Source organism: Onychomys torridus, chromosome 8, assembly GCF_903995425.1.
Source record: "Onychomys torridus chromosome 8, mOncTor1.1, whole genome shotgun sequence".
NCBI lineage: Eukaryota > Metazoa > Chordata > Mammalia > Rodentia > Cricetidae > Onychomys > Onychomys torridus.
In genome coordinates this window covers 7,938,312-7,959,097 of record NC_050450.1, presented here as the reverse complement: position 1 = coordinate 7,959,097, position 20,786 = coordinate 7,938,312, and the positions used below count along the sequence as shown (strand labels likewise).

Genomic DNA, 20,786 nt, shown 5'->3' with positions numbered 1-20,786 from the left:
GAAGAGTAAATTCTCTCTCTCTTTCAACAGTATCTTTTACACTTAGGCATTGTGGTGAGGCAAGTTTTATACAACGCAGCATTTAACACCATGGGCAGGAGGGCATGCTCTGATCATGGGCTTGGAGCATGACTGAACAATGATGCACCCTCCTCTTCCAGAAGAATATCTGCAGCAAATGGGAAGCAAATTCCTCATCTTGTCCACTTGTGTCCATATGTCCATATGAGTGAAACCGACCTTCCATAGTGAGTTGAAACTAGAACTAGACTACTGTCTGATACTCCTTCCTCTGCTGATGTTGCCTTGGATGTTCAGGGCATGTCTCTTGATGTCCTGTTAGATCTTGGAAGAACAGGTACATATCCATTGCAAGCTCACACTGGCTCCTTCCTTATTCCCTGAATCCCCTGAGGCCAGATTCCTTGGATGCTGCAGCTCAGGCAGCAAACACTAGAGGTGTTAGGGTACCACAAGCATGGGCTTCCTGACAACCAGATCAGCATCTCTTGATTGTTATTTTTTTAGGAAATTCTGATGGTGACTGGGCAGTGGCGACGCTTAAGTCACCAAAAGGTATTGTATTGCTTTTTCTGGCTCTTCATCCAGGTGTTGTCAAACTCAACATTAAATAACGAAGGGACAGAGAGTCCCAGTGTTTATATGTGACCCAGTTATATGTGTGTCTTCCCTGATTAGTATCTATAAGTCTGTGTAATCTCTAGTGTAGAGGTGTGTCTTGTAGCATGTGTGTGCACATGTGCATGCACTTGGATGTTGTGTCCATGCTTAGGCAGTCATTGGACAATGTGCTATGCCTTTGCTCACTTCCAATTATCTGTTGTCTTAGGGAAACTCTTCTATCAGACACATCTCAGGAAAGGAAATTCATCAAAGAGACTACAAAAGCAAGGTGGCAGAAACAAAACACAAGAAAAATTAATTCTGGAAGTATCGCTGGTGTACATGGGGAGGAACTTAGTCCTTCTGGGGAGATTAAATACAGTCAAGTTGTTGATCATAAGTCTGGAGAATTGGCCTTTTAGGGAACATATTTTGTTTTCAACTTTCCCAGCAGAGTGAGCAGTGGGACTAAGGAATTTTCTGAGTTGAGTCTTTGAATTAATTACTTGGGTGACTAGGTCAAATGTTGGCTATAATTAATGTATTAATTCCCTACTATGTGCCAGAATTCTGACCCTTCACATTTATTGTGTTACTTAATTCTCCAAACACTTGGCTGAGTATTGTGATACCTATTCAGAACTTGGTCATGGATGTCCAAGTGAGGAATTTGTCCACTAGAGGTGGTACTGTGAACTGAGAGTATGTCTGACTCTAATCGACACATTGTTCCCTGGGGGTGGAGGGCAGGAAAAGCTGTTTTCAGAACCAACCATCTTCTTCATTCCATGTCCACTGCTGGATCCTACAGTAGGAATGTAGTATCCGTCCCAAGAGGTGGGGGTAGAACTCTCTACTGACTTTAAACAGGACAAGAGCAGGAGACAGACAATGCAAACTCGTAGACAAGGGTGTCATTTTTGCCTTCTTAAAAGGTCATTCTAACTTCTCAATGGGAACTAGACTATGGAAATCTGGACTGTGGCTGGGGACACCAATTACAATGCTCTTGAACACAGATGGTGTTCAACTGGTGTGGATTTAGGATAGAGAGAAGAAAATGGAGTTGAGGGATAACTGGGGAGCTGCAGGACACATGAGAAAGTGGGTATGACAAGGACCCACTAGGAAAATGTTCTTTGCATTAAGAGAATGTGAGCACCTGCTGCTTGGGATACTTTGATTTACTAGGTCTTGGGTGGAGCTCCAGGAGCTGAGTTGCCCATAAGTTCTGGAGTGCTGCACTGCTGACCTGGGCACTTAGCACTACCGCTGGACAGACATCTTGGTGGGAGACAAACACTCTCGAATGAGGACATGAAATGCCTCCCAAGACTTAAAGAAATGAAGAAGAAATTCGATAAACGCTCCAGCGCTCAAAAATAATTTGGATTGGAATCTGGGGATACAATAGTCCCACCCTGGGGAAGAGGTCTGTGTTTAATGAGAATCCCCTTACTACCAGGCTGTTGACTTGAGACAGGCAGATTTCAGATCCTGGTTGGATAATAATTGTTCACAAGTCAAATCCCATTTTCAGAAATGCAAACAATTTGGAACATGACGGACCTACTAATTTGAAAGTCACACCCCTCCTTCTCCTGCCTGTGAAAAACTAAGCTATTAGGGTCCTGTGACAGCCTCAAGGAAGCAGTATGCATCTTGGCCTTTATCAATCTGCTGTGGTCTGATCCTTTAGACAGTATTTCAGGCCATGTCAAAAGCAAATGCTTGAAAGATGTTTCCTCCTGGAACCAGAGCACCCTTACCTTCTCTGCTTAGTGCACCTGTATTTAGTTTGCCTTGTATGGAGGGGAGAAACAGAAGGCCAGGACCAACTTCCTTTGAGGTCACCTGTCTTTCTCAAATGCCATCCATTCAACTTATAGAGAAGGCATGAAAACAAGACTGGAGATTTGTACAGTCCTGCTCTTCTTCTAAAGAAGAGACAAGCTGGGTCAAGCTTAAGACTCAGGAACACAGGAATCCCAGTCCTGCCCTTTATTGGCTATTCTTGGTACCTTCAGCCAGTCATTCAACTCCTCAGCCTGGATTTTCTTCCATCCAAGTACTAACAAGACCGTACCCGCTTACCTTCCGAAATGAGACTTGATCAGGCATGTTCAAAGAAGCACGACTATAAACCCTAAGCCCTAATTTCCTAGCCTGCAAAATGGAGATAATCACACCAGATACTTCCTAGATGGCTGCAAAAATAAGCTAATGCTTTAAACACATGTCATATTCCCTGGCACAGAGAAAGTGCCATTCTGGTGCTATTTTGCTATTACCATCAAGTGAGAAAAGGTCTGGGACTCTGAGGAGTTCCATGCCAATGAAAAGCAGTTCAACTTTAGTTAACTCATTTCTCAAACAGCCTTGACATCAGGTCTCTTATTTTAAGGTAGATCAGTTAACATCTTGACAGCCAATTGCTCTGATACTGTTGGGGACCCACGTTTAGAACACAGGGAGAACTTTGTGAAGAAGGTGGTGACTTGGTCTCTCCTGGAGAGTTTGGGTAAGAAATTGTAACTGTGATAGCCAAAATCCCTGTAGATGCCTGCTTCTTACTGCCGCCTATGTTGGTTTTGATTTACCTTGGGAGAGAATCGTGTCTGCTAGGACAGGAAACGGCATGAGAAAGCAGCAAACCACATTAATCTTTCAGCACCTAGTGTTCTCCATGGACATCATCTGTAGGGGACACTGATGTTGATCCACTGTGATGAACCCTGGGAATTCCTGGCTTGTTTGTGGGAAAACCACAACAGGAAGACAATACCTCAAGCCCACAATCAAATTGAAGCCAGCTTTTGGGAAACTGTTCTTCTAAATGAATATGGGTCTTCTGGAGCTACAACTGAAGCACATAATTTGAAGGACACTGCCAGAATGCTGCTATTTTAACTAGAGTTGGCCTTTGTGGTCTTACTCAAACCACTGACATATTCTGAACTCATGTTTCTACCATTGCTGAAATAGAGGCAGTCAGAGTGTCTACTCTTCATGGGGTTTATGGGAGTAACTGTATGAGGCAGTACAAATAAATGTCTTAGCACAGGACTTGGTATACAATAGGTCCAGAGTATGCATAGAAGAGGCCAATGGTCCAAAGATCTCTATTTTGGAGATAATTCTTAGTAATGGTGAAGGTGACTTTCAGAAGCAAATATAAATACCTGGGACCCCTATCCCTATCTCTCTCAAGATAACCAAAGGTTGTCTCAGGCTACACAAGAAAATTACATCTCAAAAGGTCATTGGGACCAGACAGTGACATAAGGGCTTCAACCTGAAACACTGATGATGACATGCAAATGTGAGTCTTGCCCCCCCACCCCTGAGAACCTGGGCCTGTAAGTGTGTGTGTGGGGAGGGTTGCCAGCACATTCTTCCTTTAGTGTACTTTCTGAGTGTTCTTAGTTTATGCCACTTTGTCTGATACCAAACCCTAAATGTAAATGCAAACACACAATCGGTGCCTCAGAACACCAACTTTCACGTGCCATCATTTTCTGCAAGATGCATTTCTTCTCATAATTCAACAACTTTTACTATATATCCTCAGAAATGCAACTATTACCACAGTCAATTTTAGATCATTTTCACTAGCTGAACAAAACAAAACAGCCCCCTTAGCTGTTCTCCAAACTCCATCCTAGGCAGCAAACATAAGCATTTCTGACGTTTGCTGAAAAATATATATTCCTCACAATAATTAAAACCACATCACAGTTAAAAGAACATGGGGGGGGGAATCTTACAGCTTGTTTCCTGCTCTGCATCTTATAGGCTACAGAAGAGTGACTCAACAACCAAGATGCCCAGTATCTCTGGGTCTCAATTCTTTTACCTACCACACAGAAAGACCAATGGTGCCTTGTTGGTCTTACTTCTTTAAGAGCCTTTAAATGTGACCGTGGAAGTGAAAGGCTAAAACATTATCTAGTTCATAGTAGGTACTAAAAAAATGCTAGTTATTTCTTTCCCCCAAGAGATAACTATGTCAGGTGTGTTCCACACCTATGATCCCAGTACTCTGGAGACTCAGGGAGGAAAAGTATAAATTTTGAGCTAGCCTGATCTACACAGTGAGACTATCTCTTAATAAAAACATAAAAATGAATAGGGAAGGAAGGAGGAAAGAAGGAAGAAAACAAATGTCTCTTGGTGACAGTCGTTCTTCTAAGGAATGTTAGAGGAGGTACAGGACAAAAGTAAATGTTTAATTTGGTTACCTCTTCATTGGAGTACACACAGCCTGTCCATGCTGGTGAAACACTCACCTAAAGGCAGCCTTAAGACATCACTTCCTGATGCCCTAGCTTTGGCAATTTCCTGATTCAGTTATTAGTTTGTTAACAAGTAGTAGGATACAGAGTAGGACGAATGGGAGAGGTGAGAGGAGTTTTGTTTTTTTTTTTTTTTTTTAGTAAAACTCAAATCCCACTCTGTCCTCCATTCTGTGCCTTTGAAAGCACAGGGCAGCCCTGGAGCATTGGTGCACCTGCCTGAGGACCCACAGGTCATGAAATGAGCCTGTGGAGAGCACTCTCTGGCCTTCATAAAATGTCATCACATCAAGATTGCAATGAACAGTTTACTAGTTTAAAAGTGTGTCACTCTGAATAGAAGCCAGCTAGATCCATACAATGCAGAGTGGACATGTGTGGTGCTTATAACTCACAGTAGACACTCAGCATAAATGTTGTTGATAACTGCATATTACTAAATGAAGAGAGGCAAAGCACTCAAGAAAATCTTGTCCTTTTCTTAAAACTACTGAAACAAAACAGGACAGAGAAGTAGAAAAGCAGCTAGAGGTGGGCAGGTCTGTCATCCACAGACACTGGAAGCAGCAAGGAGGATTCAATTTGGAAACTCAGGGCTCCTCTTAGAAGTGAGTAAAAGACCAACTCATACTTACATCTGTTATGTGTCACCATGCAACACCATGTAACAAAGGGGCTCAGACATCACAGCTCAGAACTCACTGGGCTCAGCATTTGTTCAGATGAGGACTCTTGACATCGGTGATTTGTGGGAGATGGGAAGTTCTTCTGATCTCAGCTGAGTTCATTCACAAACAGATGGCTGGACATCGACTCATCTAGGCCAGTTTGGTAGTTTGTTCTGGACTGATCAAAGCGGCTCAGCTCTACTAGTCTCATCTTAAAGAGGGAGCTTAGACAAGTCCCATTGATGATGGAACCAGAGAGCAAGCAAACCGAGCAACACCAGCCTCCATCTTTGTCCTGTGTTAGTCATGGGGATGAGCTCAGAGCCCAGGGTAGAGAAGAAAACAAGAACTTTTCTTTCTGAGTTGCTTTCTTTCTCTTTTCTTTTTTTTCTGGAGGAGTTTAATATCATATGGAAAAAAGTCACTGATACAAAGAAGAACAAAAATTCATTAAAACCTCCAACTACCACAGAACCCCAAATCTCACCAATGGACTTTAGATCACCCCAGGAAGAGACGGTAGAAGGTGGTGAGTGCAGGGTGTAGGACTAGAGCCTTTCTCTTCCTTGCTTCTGTTTAACTGTGCACATTTCACCAGCATGGATGGAGACCAGAAGACAAAGCGCATCTTGAGCTTTTGAGAAGAGCTGAGTCTGTGTAACAGCCATGCCGGACACACAGGAAGGCAGTGAACAGATACAACCCACTCTGGGCTGTATTGTGTCAGAGGCTCTGTGGTTAGTTCTGCCTGGAGCCCAGCCCATGCACCTTTGTTAGCAGCCTTGCTGAAAATGGCGACTGCCCAGCCAGGCAACCTGAGGGGATTGACAAAGGGGCCAGCATTGCAGAGGACCACAAGCTACAGTAAAGCGGTTTGTGGTACAGTCTGGAGAGCTTTGATGTGAAGCCCAAGCCAGGCAGGTTGTTCTTCCCCAAAGGCAGCTAGACCTTCTGCCAGGGCCTTCAGGGATAAGGTGGAAAAAGACCAGGCACCCAAAAGCCACTTGCTTTTTTGTTTTTGATCTTTTCCTCTCTTAGAGAGGCTTGCTGCAAGAGTGATACAGTGTTCGGTGTTCCACGGTTCCATCATTAGGACCTGACTCAAACACAATTCCCTCTTGTTGCAAGGCCCTGAAGCAAGTAAATGGACTAACTTGCCTAGAAGACATATCTTCTTATGTCCACCTTGGCCCTGCTGAGAGGTCCTTAGACAGATCAGGCCTCCTCTGCTTTTCTTGTTCCTGTCTGCTGAGATGCCAGGGAAGCCTGGACAGCTTCACAGTATGCATTTCAAAGGATTAGAGGATGCCACGAACAACCTGAACTGCCCACCTTGCCTCTTACTTTTTAATTTAGCTTGTGAAGAGGGAAGAAAAAAGGCAAAGACCCAGAAATCATTTCTATAGAAGTTAAAGTAAATATTGCTTAATGGCACTGAAAGGCTCTACAAATACAGTGGCTTAAGAGAAAGAAGTGTTTCTCTGGCACATCACCCCAAGTGGTCAACAGGCCCACTAGCCTTGCAGCTGTGGTGCCCTGCTGTGTCACTAGTCCTTTGCACTGTCACAGTTGGTTAGTATCATACAACATGTTACTCAGTTTTCTCCCACTGTGACAAAATACTCAAGGGATATCTCAAAGGAGAAAGGGTTTCTTTTCATTGCAGATGTTTTGTTCATGGCCACTTGGTCCTGTCACTTCGGACCTGTGATGCTGCTTGTATCCTGGTGGGTGGAAGGGTGTCAGAGTCCTAATTCTACTTCCTAAGGTTTCCACTGTCTCTCAATAGCGCTATCAGCAGGTTAGAATTTTTATTGCTTAGACAAAAGTATCTGAATTCATAGGTTCAGTCCCTCATGGCAGGGAGAGAGTAGTAAAGCTAGGCAGTTCACAGTGTGGTAGTCAGGAGTCAAGGAGGGAGGAAGAGAGAGAGGGAGGGAGAGAAAGAGAAAAATACCTATTTTCATCTCAATGCCCTCAGATTCACTACTGTAGTCTTGCCTTTCAAGACTGGGGGAATATGCTGTGGCTTTCAGGAGCTTCATGTGGGACCCACAAAGTACAGTTTGACTCCTTGTTGTCTTGGAAATTGACTGCTGTGAATGAGGCACTGGGTTCAGTATTTAAGAAACAGAAGTGAGAACAGGTACTACCTTATGTTCTAGCCAAAGAGAAAAGAAAATGCTAAGAAAGATAATTTTATATATCAATGTGAATGATGTGCGCAATAGTGGAATATCAGGGCAAATGTTTCTCTTGGGCCAGCCAAAGGACTGTTGGGCAGAAGTAGGCTTTGGTCAGAGGGCTGAAAGATGAATTTAACCTAGTATAAGTAGGAGTGAGGTTCAAAGGCCTTGTGATACACTTCTGTGTTCAAGAACAGAAAGGAATCATATATCCTGGGTATAATGGTATCCCCAAGATCATGTCTACTCAGACTGTGAACACGTGGAAATAAGGTCTTTGTAAATGCCACCAGATTAAAATAAGGTCACAGTGGATTAATGTGGGAGCTAACATAATGAATGAGCCATACAAGAAGATAAGTCTGGAAATACAGAGAGAGAAGGCGGCGTGGGTGGAGATTGGCCATCTAGAGCCAGAAGCTATGAGGCAATGGATGCCTCAAATTGCCAGAAACCAACAGACACTAGAAAAGGCAAAGCTTTGAGAAGATGTGTGGTTCTGCCACCATGATAACTGCAGATTTCTGACCTCTAGAACTGAAAGAGAATACATGTATGTTGTCTAAAGCCAGTCAGTCTGAGATACCCTGCTGCAGCTGCCTTGGAGGAAAATACATCCTGTGATGGGTTTCCGTCAGTATGGAATAGATGAGTGTGCACAAAGTTCAGGATTCCAATCATGCACACTTGTGGGGGGGCCTCTGCAAAGAACATGAACCCTATGCTTAAATGTGATTGGAAGATTAGTTGCTATATCTCATCATATTATTGAACAGAGACAGATGCTTCCCCAGTGAAAAGATTAGTTGCTATATCTCATATTATTGAACAGAGACAGATGCTTCCCCGGTGAACCCATCCCTAGGAGTCATGAATAGCACCAGGTGAAAACAAGCTGTTAGAAGCCTTCCTGGAGATTCTTTTGGCCCAAGGAAGGGAAGTAGGTGGGAGGCCACCCACTGAGCCCCTCAGATGTGCGGCTCATCTCAGGAACTGGTTAGTATCTCACACTACTTCCACAGATGCAGGGTTCCACCCCACCCGCATCTGCACACTGTCTGCTGCTACTTAAGAGAGAGACAGATGGAAGAAGGTGCAGCTGTGCTTTACTGCCCTGGTGCCTTCAAGGCAATTAGGCTCATTAGTAGGAAAGTACCTTTTCTTTCTTTCTCCCTTTTTCAGGTAAAGAGAAAATCAAACCAGAGAGTTCTAGTGCTGCTGAAGGGCCAGAGCATCTGTTCCTTGGTCAGCTTGTCAGCCATCTGCCCATGAGGTAGTGGGGCTGATTAGGTTAATGCATTTGCTAATGGGGCTTACTAGACTGCTCAGTGATTCTGTTATTTCCTTAACTCTATTAAAAGAGGGACCACACGTGTAATGTGTCAGGTAAGCAGCCCCCATCTTACTCCACAAAGAAGAGACCAGAAATACCGTAGAGGGTGCGGGCTTCATGAAAATTGCACTGTCTCGGATCACCTCTTTGTGGTTGACATAACCTTTAAAACATCCTTTGGAGGTGTCTGCTCTACCCCCAGGTACTAAAGCTATATCTGTACTTCACTTCTCTAAAACACCCCAGAGTCCCATGGAGGGATTTGGTCAGTCATATCAGTAAGCATGGATGAAACAATCTTGCCTATGGACATTAGACAATAGCGGTATAATTTTGCTTTCCTCCCTGTACCACCAGAGTATTTCAGTTCCCCAAAGCTACCATGCTTCTTCCCACCACAGGGGTTTGCAACATGCTTGCTGCTGTGTAGCAATTACCAAGTGGTTCCAACACTTAGTGGCTCAGCACAGCTACCACTTATTGGAATCATGATTCTGAGCCTACTTCTGGTTTGACTGAATGCTCTAGGCAAGACTTACCTAGGCTGACTGTAACTGTGTTGTCCAGGAGAAAGCTCTAACTAGGTATCTGATAACTACAAGGCTGTTGGCTGTGTTGAATGGGAGTAGGAAGCTTGTGGGTTTCTTATCCTTTAAGGATAAAAAGTGAGGTTTCCCACAGAAGGGGGTTCAAGCAGCTGCTCCCAGAAGCTGCTACAATTTAGTCAAAGGAAGCAATAAAGCAAGCTCAGTTCTAGGTGTGCAGAAATAGACTGTCTCCTGACAGGAAGAGTTGCAGAGGGCTACAGCCAGTCTTTACATTGAAGAGTCACTCACACCTTTGCATGTCACCTTAAAGACGGTTTCTGACCCTGACCACTGCTCATTTTCTGTATGTCCTCTCTTGGAGTAACTGGCCATTTAACCAACATGCTATGTAGGTAGTAAAGGAAAGAAACCACAAGGAAGCAGATTGGTTCGATGCATGCCCACTTTGTGCCCATTAGGTTGCCTGGTACAGAGTAAGTGCTCAATAAGTGTGTATTGATTGTAATTCTGTGCTCCTTCAGTCAGACAAGAAGTAGGTAAAATACATGTATTAAGAAGTTATATTGTGCCCTGGGAATTATTGTACATAGCATATATATCACATATGCTTTATTCCTCATAATAAGTCTGACAGTATTTAGTGTTATCTCCATTTCAGCCAAAGGTACAAGGTGGCATCTCTATGGTCTGTCTGATTTCAGAGTCTACACACTTTTTAAAAAAAATCTATTCTACACTTCCCAAGGTGTTTCCAACACCAGGTTCACCAAGAGACCAGTTCCAGTTGGGTATGGAGGAAGCCGAGAGGACCCACCCATCTTCCCTAACAGCCCAAAGGGTCATATGTTCCCATGTTTACTTCTCTTTATAGTTTTCTGAGAAGGCCTTCCTCTTTCATGATTGGGTTTTCTCCACTTGTGAAAATGAGAACCCGTGGTGATATATTGTGTACCCTAATAAACCTGCATGAGTATCAGAGGACAGAGCCAGCCACTAGATTAGATATAGAGGTCAGATAGTGGAGGCACACATACTTAATCCTATCACTCAGGAGTCACAGATCCATCTGGATCTCTGTGAGTTCAAGGCCACACTGAAAACAGAGCCAGGCAGTGGTGGCACATGCCATTAATCCCAGGAAGTGACAGCAGGGCAAAGAAAGGTACATAAGGTGTGAGGAGACAGAAACTAAAGCCGTTCAGCTGAGACTCAGAGGCTTTCAGTCTGAGGAAACAGGATCGGCTGAGGAGTTGGTGAGGTGAGGTTGGCTGTGGCTTTCTCTGCTTCTCTGATCTTTCAGCTTTTCCCCCAATATCTGGCTCCAGGTTTTTATTATAAGACCTTCTAAGATTCAAAAAACAGGAACCTTTGAAGCATGTTCTGAGCAGACTTTGGGCTTAGTCTAATGTCTGAGGAGTATGTGTACGTAAATGAGCGTGCTAGGTCATGACCAGGTACATGATGAAGGTAAGTGAGATTTTCAGTAAGAGAAGACTGGGAGGCAAGAGGAAAGGGAATTTCTCCATCATACTCTTGACCAGGTGTGCTCCTCTATGCCTTATGGTATTTTGCTTATACACTGACTATTTATATCCAATATTTGCTAGAGACCAAGCTTCACGTTGTTATGACAGGGAAGACAAACACAGACCTGGCTTGGCCCTTGTGGAGTTCTAGAGAGCAAGATAAGCACCAGGGAACAAAACGTGGACCAACTGTGGAGTGGAGCAATATCAAGCGCCTGGGAGAAGAGCATATTCTGGAAGGATCCTATCCAAAGGTCTCCAAGTGGAAGAAGTCAAGGATACCAGTAGTGTGTTGGGAAGCCATTGCTCTTTGATTTTCTAGAAAAACTACCTGTGCCACTGTGATAGGATGCTCCTGGAGTTCCCAGGTCCAGCTGTGGGTTAGGATTGATTGCATGGACTTCAAGACGAAGGGTGTCTGGACTGGCCTTCCAGAGATTCTGATTAAACATGTTTGGAGATGGTTCTGGGTACCTGAATATTTGTCTCTTTGATCCCATGTAGCTGCTTTTATTACCAGAACTGAGCTACTAGCTGTGGGTAATCTCAGTTGGGCCATTTCCTATGTTTGAATTTGACAGTTCCCTAGTTTGTATAGCAGAACCCATGTACAGAAGTCAAAATGCCCATCTTTTATATAGAAAGATCACATGATGAAAGTACATGGAACTGTGGTTCCCACATCTGTAGCTTCACATAGAATGAATGCTATGAGATGTTAGGTGTGAGCAGCATAGGTAAATGAACAACAAATACTTCTTAGTGAGATGCAATTTCAAAAGTGTATTGTTAAAAAATGATTCTAAAATTATAAAGAATCTTAGAAATAAAAAATTACAAGATAAAATAAGAGGAAATTAAAAAAGAAGAATCATCAGTTTATTGGATAAATATGGATCTAAATAAATAAGGCCCTACCTCTATAGGTAAAGAGCTACAGGCATTGAATGGCTCCTGAAAAAGGAGAAGCAATCTTCTCCAGGATGAGTCCTCTGATTGGTTATCCATCCAGTCCCAAGTACATGTACATATCAGCAACACTAGGAGAACTCATCAGATCTCACACACACACACACACACACACACACACACACACACACACCATATATGTAACAATAATAATCGAAGAAGAGGGAATTTGAAGGGGAGAAATGGGATATGGGAGAAGAATGAAAATGATGTAAATACAGTACTCATTTAAGAATTTCTCAAAAACAAATGCAAAAAAGAGAAGAAGATAATGAAGTGAGATGAAGTGAGGAGGAGGGGAGAAACGGATCATTCAGTGAAGGACCGGGTGTGGTGAAACAGTGAAGTTGGCTCAAATCTTAATAGTTGGTAAAAATCAAGAGCCTTAACAACATTTATACTCTTTGGAGAAATAATTCTACATTGGGTAATCTAGATCAGGAGTCAGTCAACCTTTTCTTAAAGGGCTGAGCAGTAGACATGTCAGGTTCTTCTGCCACTGATTGTCTGCCACAGTAACTCAATTACACCAGAGCCATGGGCCATAGGGAAATGGGCATGGGTTTGTTTTCAAGAAAACATTATTTACAACAACAGATGGTACCTAACTTCAGTGGTGCCCTGAGCCATAGTTTGCTACTTTCTGGTGCAGATTAAGAAAATGTGTTTTAGAATGTATCTTAATTGAAAAGATTTGATTAAAAAGATTTTCATTTAGGCTTTATTTATAAGAGTGTAACATCGGCATAGCTTAACTTTTCATTGATAAAGGGATTAAGTTTGATAGTTGATGATAGTCATTAAGATGTTGTTTATTAGTTAGTTATGGCAAGCTAGGGGATGCTCCTAGACATTACAGGAGGAAGTAAAGCTGTGTTGATAGTGGTGGCCAAGATAGATATGCTGAAAGTGCTCACTACACACTGAATCACTTAGCCATGCACACAACACCATGAAATGCACTTGTTTTGTTTGTTTTGAGTATTTTCCTTATGCAGAGGTAGATAGGGGTAGAATTTAAGTAAGATAGCCAAAGTTACACTGCAGGCTGGTGGCAGAACCGGGATTTGTGTACTATACTAGTTAAAGCTTAAAGCAAAAACAAAAGCAGTCATACAAACGAGTAACACTCCAAGAGAAGGCAGAGAAATGGCTTGGTTGGCGAAGTGTTCTCTCTACAAGCAGGAACACCTGAGCTGGAGACCTAGAAACCATATTTAAACAGTCAAGTTAGTGGCATGCTCTCATAATCCCAGTGCTGGGAAATGGAAAAAGGAGAATTCCTGAGGTTCTGTGGCTGGCCATTTGGGCAGAATCTGTGAGTTCTGGTGAAAATGAGAGATCCTGCCTCAAAAATAAACCAAGATGTACAGTAATTCAGAAAGGCAACTGAAGTTGGTGTTTGTCCCCATGTGTTCTCCCCAACACATATACACAAAACCCAGAAGAGGCCAGATGAAGATACATCTGTCAGCCAATACTGCTATTCTTGAGTGGTAGATGATATAAACATTTCTCAACATGTCCAGCTTTTTCTTTAGTGAGGACCATTATTTTAGTGATGAGGAAGCAACACTTGAATGTTAGAAAATCCAAGGTTAGGGGCAAGTGGTGTGTACTGTGATGGGAGATGTGTTTAATTGGGATGGTCTAGATGTGTTTAATTGAGTGCATCTTTAAACCTCTTGTTTCTGCTCTGGACTGTGAAAAGGGCATGGTGCCGTGCTTGCCTATGTCTTGTTCCAGGTGGAGTCCTGATGTGTCTTGTTTGGATTGTCAGCCCATTTTTGCAATATTATCAAACTGACCAGTCCAACTCCCTAACTTATCTTTTCTCTCCCCTGTCTCTGCCCTCTCTCTCCATCCATCCACCCCACTGTGCAGCTGACAAGGTCAATGATGACTTCTACACCAAGCGAAGGCACCTGGCGGAGCTGGCTGCCAAGGGAAATCTCCCTTTGCACCCTGTCAGAGTGGAAGATGAGCCCCGGGCCTTCAGCCCAGAGCATGGGCCTGCCCAGCAGAATGGACAGAAGTCTCGAACCAACAAGATGCCCCCTCATCCCCTGGCCTACAATTCTACTGCCAACTTTAAGACCTGGGACCCCAGTGACCAGTCTCTCCGGCGACAGGCTTATGGCAACAAGGGCAAGCTTGGCATAGCTGAGTCAGGCTCTTGCGACCCCTTGGGGACTCGCACCCAGCATTTCCCACCCACACAGCCATACTTCATCACCAACAGCAAAACAGAAGTGACTGTCTGAGCTTTTACTTCAGGGAGTAACCTGGAGACCATACTCAACTGAGAGAGGCAAAAAGTACCATCCCACCTACACCTCCCTGGTCTTGCCCAAACCCCCAGCAGACACACACACTCTGTTCTACAGGAACCAACCACAGACCTACTCATGATGTGGAATCATGCTTTTCCTGGGTCATGCCTAATATGCTTCAGCAGGCAGCTGAGCAAGACCGAAGCATGGACATTCAGCAATACAGGAAAGGAGAAACTTTCAGCTTCAGGCCCAAATTTTGAGGGCTCACTTTCCTTTCCCCCTAACTGGAAACTGAAATCCATTATAACAAATATATTTAAGTAGCACAATTTAGACAAACTGCCCCTGGAGCACACTCCCCATGTTCTGTCTTTCCTGGTAAAAGGAAGAGGGTGGGCACACAGACAGGGGTAGTTTCAGAGTGCTTAGGGAAGAATTTGTTCACATCACAAGCATTTCCTAGTCCCAAGAAGTGATGCAAACACAGCCTAGTGAGGAGTGTGAGGCAGTACTGGACCCTGAGTATTGCACTGATGGAACTGTGCATACCAATGAAGCTGAAAGCAAAGAAACTCAGAAAGCAAATATTCTCTAAAGCCACTGTCAGTGCTGGGAAGGGAAGAACATTCTAGAGAACTTTCTGAAAGACCATGATGTTGGGAGGGATGAGCCTTTTATGAGGGTCCAGAGAATAATAAAAAATGAACTTTTCAAGTGACACATAAAATGAACAGCATATTAATTTTGTCCAGGGCTTAGAAAATTTTCAGTTGGAGAGTTAACAGGAGGTGTAATGGGGACTGAGAAGCCTCTACTTCCTGATGTTTCTCCTTCACCTCCAAGACCTGGAACAACGACTAAAATGTCCTCTATGAACCGTCTGTCTCCAACGTCCTTTCCCCTTCAGTACGTTGCTGCCGCTGCTGCCAAACTTCAACTGCTTTGGAGTGAAAATGTCATAAGCGTGGGTGGTGCCTTCAATGTGGTGTTGTTCAAACGCCGATCTTGTTTTAAGTGACTGTTCTGTTCTCTTAGCCTTCCTCCTCCTGTTTCCTCTACAGTAGTGATGTTTCATCTTCCCTTTGTAGGGTGAGCCCAGCCAATTAATACTCTTTGAAGGGGCTGCTGCAATGGCAGGGGGACCTAAGGACACTCCCAGAATTCCCACAATCCCACCAAATGACCTCCAGAGATAATCTGTGCCATCTTTTCCTCCCTGGACTCTCCCAAAGTTGCTTTACAGATTGGATCCTAGAGCCAACAGCTATTGGGTCTCAAGGAGGGTCCTGCTAAAGTCTTTTGTTTAGTGGAAGTTCAGACATGTGCATGGAGAAGCAAGAGAAATTTGTTTAAAGAGGAAAGTCTTCAAATAGGCCCTGAAGGTCTTAACTAATTAACAGGAACTTTCCAATGACTCACAGCTTTTTTGATGTAAAAATCTAGGTGAAAGTGAGTTGGAACATTCCATGTGATGTTCTGCCTCCTGGGTCTCTCTGACATCACAACATCAGCACATCCAAATATTATTCTCCATGTTCCCAGTAAGTATGAAGAGCCTGGCAAAACCTTTGATCTCTCTGGGAGCTGTCTCCCATCGGAAGCATGGGGAATCTGGCTTGAGCCTTTTTAGTTTTCTAAAAATAGTACTCTGTTTTTATTTACAGAAGAAATTCCACAAAGAACAAACTCTATAAGATTCCCATGTGCAGAGAAAGGCAACAGAGGGGTCAGAGGTCAGAGTAAATGTTGAGACCCCAGCACTTTCCAGAGGGGAGTATGAACTGCTGGCATGCACATGTCTCTTTGACATGAGGTAGCTCTACCCTCAAAACACATCATCATCTAGGGATTGCCATCACAATATTGGTATCTAAGTGGATTCTCTTTTAAGCAATGTTATTTTAAAAGGGAAACATCTGTCTTTATCACATATAGAACACCAGCATCAATTACCATGAATGGACAATAAGCATTATGGAGAACAAGAAGGTCTCAAAGATGAAACCTTAGTGAAGATCTGGCCTGGTCTCTTCTCTCTCAAAAAGACATTAGTGTTGTTAAAGATGCTGGTACCCCATACAGAGTTGCCTTGGAATAACTGAGTGAAGGGGAATACAGGTGAAAAGAAAATCTTTTTTTAAGTTGGTATTAAGTATGCTACCTCCATGACATACAATCTGCATGTACTAGTAACATACTTCAAGAAATACTGGGTTGACCTACCTGAGAGATGCTTTCCAGGTCAAATTCTGCAACCCTTTCCTTCCTTATAGCTCGCTCTCCCTCCACTCACTTCACTTCCCCTTTATCTAATTCTAATTTAAGAGTCTTTCTGGATTCCTTGTCTGTAGTATTCTATTTCTTGCTGATTCTTCTTTTTTCATAATAGATTTCATCCAGTGAACTTGACTCTTAGATCTGCAACTGTAGTTTTGACTTTAAAGATACAGTTTGGCCAATAAGATGTAGCATACACTTCGCAAGTAATGTGGGCCATGGACAGCTCACAGAGCACTTGTCTCATTACTTCCCACTTGACTTTGGGAGAGGAAGTGAGGAGGGACAATTAGACAGGCAAGATCTGTTTATTCTTTGGCTTCCTCTTGGGAGATTGGATAAACCTTCTGATATTTCATGGGAACATGACCTGTAGGACAATTGATGGCTGCTATGTGACAAGGCTCTTGTGGCCAGCTTGGGGGAGAAATAGAAGAGAAAAATATGATTATTAAAACCATTCTCTCCTCCGTCCATATGATCCCTCATTTTTAATTCCATGGGATCAGAATCTGGTTTTCTTCACCTTCCTGGAGTGTCTCAGCCTCCATCTGCCTTGGGCTCTGCCTGGAATTCCCATCTAACCTTCCCCAGGTTGTTTTTTTTTTTTTTTTTTTTTTTTGTGTGTGTGTGTGTGTGTGTAAATGGAGCATATTTTATGTGCAAATATTTTAGTAACTGTGTGTTCTGCAAGTAACCCTGTGTTACCACTTGTCACACTGCAGAGTTTATGATACAATAACACTTCCTACAATGAAGAAAAAAAACATTTGTTTGTTTTCTAAGAATGTTTATTTGTAAACATATGTATTCACTATATTAATATGAATTTCTTACCTGGCAATAAACTAATTATATGTGATGCTCTAAGTGTCTCCTCATCTTTCCTGATACCTACAGCCTGAGCCGAGTTTCTACCAGGTATTAATGAGCCTTTGAGACTCACAGTACTGATCCTCACAGGGAGTGGAAGCTCCTTGCTGTCAGCGATTTAGACAAGGTTTCCAGACACATTGTTTAGTCTTTGTGGTAAGTATGCACACGTCAAAGTTCACTCTGAGTCCTGGCATATGGCATTGCTGTGACTCTTTGTCATCACTAAATTCACATTAATGGCAAAGAATCTGGCTGCGCTTCAGAAATTTGCATCTACTAGTAAGCAGACTGTAGTAGGCATGACCACCGACAGGATGGAATAAGGCTCCCTCCCACCCCCGCTTATAGAACTGTATTTCCTGGCTGACTTCTGTCAGCATTGAGCAGAAACCTGTTAGAGTATGGCTCCTCCTGAAAGAGGCTGAACGTCTGAAACACCAAGAGAAAGTTTCACTTAAGAAGTGAGGGCGGACTGGCAAGATAGCTCAGCAGGAAAAGCAGCTTGTTGCCAAGCTTGTAACCTGCTTTTGACCCTTGGAATCCACATAGTAGGAGAGAATTATCTCCTACAAGCTGTTATCTGACCTCCACAATACCCTATGTTATCTGTGCAGTGCTCTGTACAAATAAATATAATGAAAATGAGAAACAAAGATAGGATCTTGGGAGGGGATGGTGAATGTGACAGGAAAACTAGGGGGACCTTAGTGATTTTTTTTTTTTTTTTTTGTGGTGCTCTTGCCCCCAAGGAAAAGTCACGACACACAACAGAATTCATTAACAAGTTTTATCAAGACAAAGAGAAAAGGATTGAGGTGATCAGGCCTCTGGAAGGACACATGCAAGAAAGAGGGCGGGGAATAAAGGTCAGGATGCACCTGTGCACACAGACCCACCTGGCTATTCGATGCACGCGCATAGATCACATGGTCATGTCCACACAACTATGTGACATGTAACCATGGGGCATGCAGGGCGTATGACCCAGAAATGACTAGGCAGAGATGACCAAGTGTCCCGCCGGGCATGCACTACCACGGGGGCGTGGTTGGAATTCCTATCACTTACTGCGGCATTTGTCAGGTGGCTCAGGCTTAAGGTTGTACGCAAACTGTTTTTTCACTTTTATTGATTTCATTTTTAAACTTAAAAATCAGCATATAATGTATTAGATAACATTATGACATTTGGGGACAGAGTGTGCTTTTTGTGGTTCTCCTAACCCCTTCTCTTTGCCCCCTTGACCTTCCTTGCAGTTCCCAGCCCCCCATATCTTTTCCTGTGTTTGTCCTATGTGTTGACCTCATCTTTCATCATCACCCAATATTACCCTCACACGTGTACATTATATGCTGGCACCCACGCAGGAAATAACGTGCAGTTTTTATTTTCTTTGTATGGATCATGTTTAATGGTGTACTCTCAAGATCTATGTGTTTTCCTGTAAAATCATGATTTCATATTTATTTACAGCTGAGTAGTATTCTCTCAGTTTTATGTTGCACGTCTTTATTATCAATTTATCTTTTTTATTTAGTTTTTTTTTTTGCTTTATTATTATGTGTTTTAAATTTTATACATCAGCCATGGGTTCCCCTGTCCTCCCCCCTCCCGCCCCCAGCCCCACCCTCCCCCCTGCCCCTCCCCTCCATTCTAATGTCCTCCAGGATCAAGGCACCCATAGGGATTCATTTAAACCTGGTGATGTACAGGCAGGTCCAGTCCCCTCCTTCCAGACTGAGCAAATTTATCTTTTAATGGGTATTTCAGAGTTGGTTCCATTTCCTTGCTCTCACTAATATAAACTCTATAAGAAAGTATTGACAGGTGTGGTGGTATGTGTTTTAAAACCAGCACTCAGGAGGCAGAGGGAGGTAGACCTCTGAGTTTGAGGCCAGTCTGGTCTATATAGTGAGTTCTAGGTCATCCAGGACTAGATAGTGGGTGCTTGTCTCTAAAGGAAGAAGAGTATTAAGCACACACTCTCAGAATTCCCCTATCCAAGTCTGATTTGTATCATGTATTAACTGATTCCAGGGACTTCCCATAAGGAAACAGTCCTAGGCTGGCAAGTACATGAACAGAAACATTTTCAGTGTGAGAGAAAGCCATAGCCCAGAGATGCACCAATTGGCAACCAGAAGTCAGTCATTGTGCGCTAGCATCAACTGGTGCAGAGATGCCAGGGCTGGGTCAGGAAAGCACAGCGGCTGCTCACATCCAGAGACTGTCAGTCCTTCTGGAATTACACGCCCAAGGTGGGGATGTTCAGGAAGGCTCTCTCAGTCAAGCAGTGGGGAATATGGATCACAATTAGCAGTCATAGTCAGGGCTTTATCCTTGGTTGGGAGATTCCCCACTGGCCAGAGGGTTACTTGGTATCACACAGAACAGAGCTAGTAAACTCTGATACAGAGCCTGGCAGTCAGGGGCATATGGAAGAGAAGAGTGCTCTTCTGGCACTTGGACATGTTCAAAGGTTGAGTCACCAACCAGGACATATTGGAGCCCTACTGATGGAGTAACGGTACAGAGAATTATGCCTTTGTGGGGAGAGACACACTTCTGTGTCTTAAGCTACCTGAGTTAAGTCACAACTCATAAACAGCAAACGTGCAAGATATCGTTGCAGAGACAGATATCGCTGAACACAGTGTCTTTACACATACTCTTCACAAGTATTTGCTTCAGAGCTGCAGTTTAGAGATGTATCTAAAACTGGAGCAATTTATTCAAATCAATTCATCAAGTGATGAAACAAGGATTTGAACTCACGTCTTTGCTCTGCTAGCAGTTCTCACTTGCATGAGCATGTGGATCAGTGAGGGAGCTGGAGAAACATGCTGGTCCCTAAGCAACCCTGTGGAGGGTAGATGAAGTGGGTGTAGTTAGGGCAGAACAAGCTCCTGACCATCTCAAGGCAGCTGCTCAGGGTGGAGTTTGAGCAGTAGCACATTCGTTATCTGACCTCTGAAACTCTTCCCAAGACTTCAGGATTTAGCGGAAATGGAATGACACTATGTCCAGAGGGAGCCTCTGTAGGTGCATTCTTTGGCTTCGTGACCAGTAGTGGAAGCTCTGTCCTGTAATAAATGGACCTGGTGGGCAGCACTATTGACTCCAATACTTGTTCACTGAGTTCCCAGGCCCAGGAAGTCACTTTCTTTGTGATTCTATTAGGAAGTCTGGGTTAATCTTCAATCTTGCC

At 43.4% G+C, this 20,786-nt stretch overlaps 1 protein-coding gene across 2 annotated transcripts in view; it reads left to right on the top strand.

Moving 5' to 3' along the window:
• Shisa9 (shisa family member 9) overlaps positions 1–17,564 on the top strand; it is a 299,285-nt gene extending 281,721 nt beyond the window's left edge. The window contains exons 4-5 of one of the 2 annotated variants that reach the window (XM_036196641.1): positions 529–576; positions 14,034–17,564. In XM_036196641.1, coding sequence (XP_036052534.1) covers positions 529–576; positions 14,034–14,413 — 428 coding nt within the window. In that variant the 3' untranslated portion in view covers positions 14,414–17,564. The remainder of the gene's footprint in view (positions 1–528; positions 577–14,033) is intronic. The other variant, XM_036196642.1, reaches the window with a different exon arrangement.
• Positions 17,565–20,786: the final 3,222 nt, after the last annotated feature.